Source organism: Haematobia irritans, chromosome 1 (genome assembly GCF_050003625.1).
Source record: "Haematobia irritans isolate KBUSLIRL chromosome 1, ASM5000362v1, whole genome shotgun sequence".
Lineage (NCBI taxonomy): Eukaryota > Metazoa > Arthropoda > Insecta > Diptera > Muscidae > Haematobia > Haematobia irritans.
In genome coordinates, this window is record NC_134397.1 from 227,681,730 (window position 1) to 227,687,662 (window position 5,933).

The window sequence follows — 5,933 nt, forward strand, 5'->3', positions numbered from 1 at the left end:
GTATATGGTCCCTAACAACCATGCAAAAATTGGTCCATAATTATATATAGCCCCTATATAAACAAACCCCCAAATTTGGCTTGCGAATCCTCTAAGAAAAGCAAATTTCATCCGATCCGACTGAAATTTGGTACATGGTGTTAGTATATGGTCCCTAACAACCATGTAAAAATTGGTCCACATCGGTCCATAATTATATATAGGCCCCATATAAACCGATCCTCCGATTTGGCTTGCGGAGAATCTAAGACAAGCAAATTACATCCGATCCGGCTGAAATTTGGTACATGGTGTAAGTATATGGTCTCTAATGACCATGCAAAACTAGGTCCACATTGGTCCATAAATATATATAGCCCCCATATAAACCGATCCCCCTATTTGGCTTGCGGAGCCTCTAAGAGAAGCAAATTTCATCCGATCCGGCTGAAATTTGGTACATGCTGTAAGTATATAGTCTCTAATGACCTATGTACCTATATACTATATACCGGAGCCTCTTGGAAGACCAAAATTCATCTGATTCATTTCAAATGTGGTACGTGGTGTTAATAAGAAGTTTTAACAACCAAGTAATTCGATTGTGGATGACATTCTTTCGTAGTAGTTTCTACGCAATCAATAGTGGAGGGTAATAAGATTCGGCCTGGCCGAACTTACGGCCGTATATACTTGTTATTTTTAATCCGAATACCCCAGTTAATTTAAAGATTATTTCATTAAATCAAAAAGGTTTTCCTATACAAAAATTTCAAAGATTCGTTTCCTAAAATAAAAAAAATAAAAAACATTTCTGAAACAAAGATTATGCACTTTCATTTAATTAAAATTTCTCTATTTTAAAAAAATTGTGTAACTTGCGTATCCCAAAATTTTAATTGCATAATCCGTCATAATTTTTTCAATATTTTGTTTTTAGCGTGGAGTTATTTATAAATAAATTGCATTTTTTTTGTTATAATTTGAAGTATTAGCATTTTCCACTTTATTCTTCTACCACGCACTCTTCAACATCTTCTCGCTTTGGTCTTGTATATACATCCTTAATAATTTTTTTGACTTTTCTTTTGCATTTTGTAAATTTACTGGGAGGTTTTGTAGTTGTTAACAGATCCGGACGTTCTGACCTAATTACATCACAGTGAGGTGTATCCTTTTTACAATGCCCATCTCTATCCAGCCATCCTATTTATAAAAAAACGATATCGAAATAGAATGTTTTAGAACAAAATGTTCAAAAAATTTATTAAAATGTAACCAAAAAATCGAATATATTTATAAACAAAAAATTTCGATAACAAATTTTATTTTGAATTAAAAACTAAATTCAATTATCACGAGCCGTCGGTTTTACGTCCAAACAGATTATTTGATGACATACGAGCTGATTACACTCAAAAGAAAAGGTGAAACCGGCAGGCAAGAAAATTTAGAAAATATTTATCGAATCTACAAAACCCCGATATGATAAAAGATAAGAATAATATTTTTCTAAAAATTCAATGAAAATAATTAGACATAATTCTTTTTTCTAATTTGTCAAAAAAAATAAATATTTTTTTAAGTAAAGAATTGAAGATGGTAATTGCAAAGATGTCTTCAGCCTTGTTTCACGATGGTCATATTTTTTAGTAAATTTGTAAAAATGTCAGAAAGTTGTGAACTACGAAAAGCGAATAAAGTAAATCTTTATGCTTTATTTGTGTAATTTGTTTTCGTTTTTATTTCATTTAACTAAAGTACACAAGAAAATGTTAATGGGAAGAAAACTTTCTTAAATTGGGGAACGTTTTACTAAAACATATGAATTTTCATAAAATAATGTTAAAATGGCTTTAGTGTCCTGTAGGGTTCCCTTTTTTGTTTGAGTGTGTTCGTAGACTAAATTTTTTTGTTTAACAATATAATATTAATAACACTAGTTTACACCGAAAAAGTACATTTGATGAGAGATAACTTACACAAAAAAATTCACCTCTCATCAAATGTACATGAAAAAAATATTTATTTATTTTATTTTAATATTTATCCACATTTGTGTTTGTTTTTTTCATGTACTCACGTTCATTAGCAATACACTCCCGAAATCTTAACTTGCAACTATTTACAAAATTGCAAGTAACAAATCCTATTCGATATCCTACATAGAATGTCCCACAAACTGGAATGCCATCTTCTGGACAATTGTCTATACAGGGTTTTTTCTTTTTTGCAAAAACATTCTGATTAAAAAATAGAAGTGTAAATACAATGAATATAGAAATATTTGCTACACAACCCATTGTCTTATCTAATTTGTGACAAAAGTGGATTGTCATAAATGTTTCACAGAGAAATAAATATTTATAGGTAACATTTTTGTAAAATGAGCTATAGTTTAATCATGAGTGAGCTTAATAATTTGTTGAATTATAATATATTGAGGAATACATACATGTTGCTGAATAATATTGATTTGCATACCCTACACCAAAATTTTGTGAGTTGCTATAGACACTGACAGATTATAATGAGCAAACTTAAATCGCAAACATACATCAATATATGAGTTCTTATTCACTTTGATTGTCCAAGTGAAATTGCATCAGAAGCAATAGATTTTAAATGGGTTTCACACCAGAAAAGCAAGCATGGATCCGGAAGTGCTGCAAAATTGACGCAGAAGCGATAAATTTCACATGGACTTGTCATAGGACGAATGTCCACCATTTCAACAGCCGTTGCACTGAATTTGCATCACTTCTTAGGGTTTGATCCGAATTCAGTGTTTTGGATGTGAATTAAAAATTTTCTTATCTGAAACCTCAAATATTTTCAAAAATTCACTATTTTTATGGGGGTATAATAAGTTTGTTATTTCGTTTGTAACACATCGAAATATCGATTCCCGACTATACACCCAGAAAAAAGTGAACCCTTCTTTAAGTTAAAATGAACTAGTTGTGAAGAAAGTTGAACTTCGTATAGCGCCAAAGACATTTTTATTTTTTAGAACGATGTGATGTTCGTTGAAATTAGGTAGAATGCATTCCATATATTATGTACCACTATACTACAGAATGAAAAAATTTAAGTGAATTGAATTCATATATGGAATAATTTTATTGAACTTTTTTTTTAGAACTGCTTACCTTCGTTTTTAAATACAATTTTATTTATTTATATAGGCAATTTTTTCTTCAATCAAAAACACGTTTTATTAATATATTAAATATATTTATTAAGAATCAACAGCATCGACTGGCCTTGAAATATTAGTTTATTATTCCACTATTTCCAATTTCCATGCAATGTCATCAACTGTAAAACGCATTTTTCCTTCTTCTTGTACCTTTCACTTTAAATAAGTTGCTGCGTAACGAACTTGTCCTCCTTTTACAATTTCAATACCTACAAATAAAAAAAAAATCATAAACCAATTTTTTCACAAATGGTTAGCGTCACTGAATGTTACCTGTTAATTGAAGATTCCAAAATGAAGGATGGAGGTATATTATTATACCCTCCACCATAGGATGGGGGTATATTAACTTTGTCATTCCGTTTGTAACACATCGAAATATTGCTCTAAGACCCCATAAAGTATATATATTCTGGGTCGTGGTGAAATTCGGAGTCGATCTGAGCATGTCCGTCAGTCCGTCTGTTGAAATCACGCTAACTTCCGAACGAAACAAGCTATCGACTTGAAACTTGGCACAAGTAGTTATTGATGTAGGTCGGATGGTATTGAAAATCGGCCACTTTTACGTATAGCCCCCATATAAACGGACCCCCAAATTTGGCTTGCGATTGCTCTAAGAGAAGCAAATTTCATCGGATCCGGCTGAAATTTGGTACATGGTATTAGTATATGGTCTCTAACCATGCAAAAATTGGTCCATATCGGTCCACTTTTACGTATAGCCCCCATATAAAGGGACCCCCAAATTTGGCTTGCGATTGCGATTGATGTAGGTCGGATGGTAATGAAAATGGGCCATATCGGTCCACTTTTACGTATAGCCCCCATATAAACGGACCCCCAAATTTGGCTTGCAGACCCTCTAAGAGAAGCAAATTTTATCCGGCTGAAATTTGGTACATGGTGTTAGTATATGGTCTCTAACAACCATGCAAAAATTGGTCCACATCGGTCCATAATTATATATAGCCCCCATATAAATCGATCCCCAGATTTTCTGTCTATAGTTATATATAGGTGATCCCCAATTACACAAAAATTGGTCCTTATCGGTTCATAATCATGGTTGCCACTCGAGCCAAAAATAATCTACCAAAATTTTATTTTTATAGAAAACATTGTCAAAATGTTATTTCTATAGAAAATTTTGTTAAAATTTTATTTCTGTAGAAAATTTTGTCAAAATTTTATTTCTATAGAACATTTTAGCAAAATTTTATTTCTATAGAAAATTTTGTCAAAATTTTATTTCTATAGGAAATTTTTTTCCAAATTTTACTTCTATAGAAAATTTTATCCAAATGTTATTTCTATAGAAAATTTTTTCCAAATTTTACTTCTATAGAAAATGTTGTCAAAATTTTATTTCTATAGAAACTTTAAACTTAATTATATACGTATTTAATCGGCCTTTTTTAGTTTAATATATACCACGTATGGACTATGTGGTATATATTACGGGGTTAGGAAGTTTTAAGATACCTTGCCATCGGCAAGTGTTACCGCAACCCAAGTAATTCGATTGTGGATGACAGTCTTCAGTAGAAGTTTCTACGCAATTCACGGTGGAGGGTACTAACTTACGGCCGTATATACTTGTTCTGTTTTCTTTCTTTATACACCATCACGAACATAATTTTTTCTCATTAATTTAAAATAACAAATATTTTTTATATTTTATTTGTTATTTATTATATTATTTATTATATTATTTTTTAACAATCCCTCTGTATACCATAACAACGCGATTCCAACTAAAAAAACAACCCACGCGCAAACATATCGATTACATCGATGACAGGTATCTATTACAGGTAGATAAAAGGAATATAGGACAATTTCCTATATTCTAACAAGTGTGTCTCCTTAAGTTTTAAAAGGATTGAATACTTCTTAGCACGAATGAACTAAAATATTTTTCTATGCCAAGTGTTATTCGTATGTATGATAAGCTTTCTATAATAAAGGAAGTCAGAATTATCATTTTATAAGAAGGTTTACTAAATTTGAGGAAACTTCATATTTTGTTTATTTTTACGAATGCTTTGTTATCAGTGAATAACATTTTCTTGTTCAGTAGTAAATTCTTATACCCAGCAAAGAAAATAGTATTAGTAAAATTCCATGCCTTATTCTAGTTAATGAACTATTCCTAACTGTTTTCAGTTTATGATTTTTTACTGAAGCAAGTAAATTATATTATTTTAAACAAAAATTTAACTTAATGGAAATAAATTGGCTAAACTAAATTGATGAACATTTTTTCCTTTAGTTCCTTGGTGTATAAAGGTAGAAATTCTAAGACGATATAACCATGTCCGTCTGTCTGTCTGCTGTAATCACGCTACAGCCTTCATGGGCTATATCGGTCCGGGTTTTGATATAGTCCCTATATAAACCGACCTCCCGACTTGGGGTCTTGGGCTTATAGAAACCGTAGTTTTTAACCAATTTGCCTGAATTTGGAAATTTAGAAAATTGTGAGTATCAGTTAATCGGTATTTTAGGATCGCAAATATGTGTGTCTAAAATGGTATGTATCGGACCATGTTTTGGTACAGCCCCCATATAAACTGAACTCCCGATTTTAATTCTTGAGCTTCTAGAATCCGTAGTTTTTGCCAGAAATTCGAAATCTAGGGGTACTTTAGGACCATAAAAAGGTGTGTCGAAAATGGTATGAATCGGTCCATGTTTTGGTATAGAACCCATATATACCGGGAGACCGGTCTATATGGGGGCTTCCAGA

At 31.5% G+C, this 5,933-nt stretch overlaps 1 protein-coding gene across 1 annotated transcript; it reads right to left on the minus strand.

The window, feature by feature from the left end:
- Positions 1-790: 790 nt before the first annotated feature.
- Positions 791-2,330, minus strand: LOC142237776 (uncharacterized). The gene is made up of 2 exons (XM_075309557.1): positions 2,063-2,330; positions 791-1,185 (listed from the first exon to the last, which is right to left on the minus strand). Exons 1-2 carry the CDS (start codon positions 2,316-2,318, stop codon positions 986-988), a joined length of 456 nt encoding a protein of 151 aa, XP_075165672.1. The 5' UTR covers positions 2,319-2,330; the 3' UTR covers positions 791-985.
- Between the last annotated feature and the right edge of the window lie 3,603 nt (positions 2,331-5,933).

Excerpts from the sequence above, each read along its gene's own strand:
- LOC142237776 (XM_075309557.1), bottom strand. The coding sequence starts at position 2,318 with ATGACAATCCACTTTTGTCACAAATTAGATAAGACAATGGGTTGTGTA. Across the intron at positions 1,186-2,062 it reads GGAGTGTATTGCTAATGAAC|GATGGCTGGATAGAGATGGG; the intron begins GTGAGTACATGA and ends TTTTATAAATAG.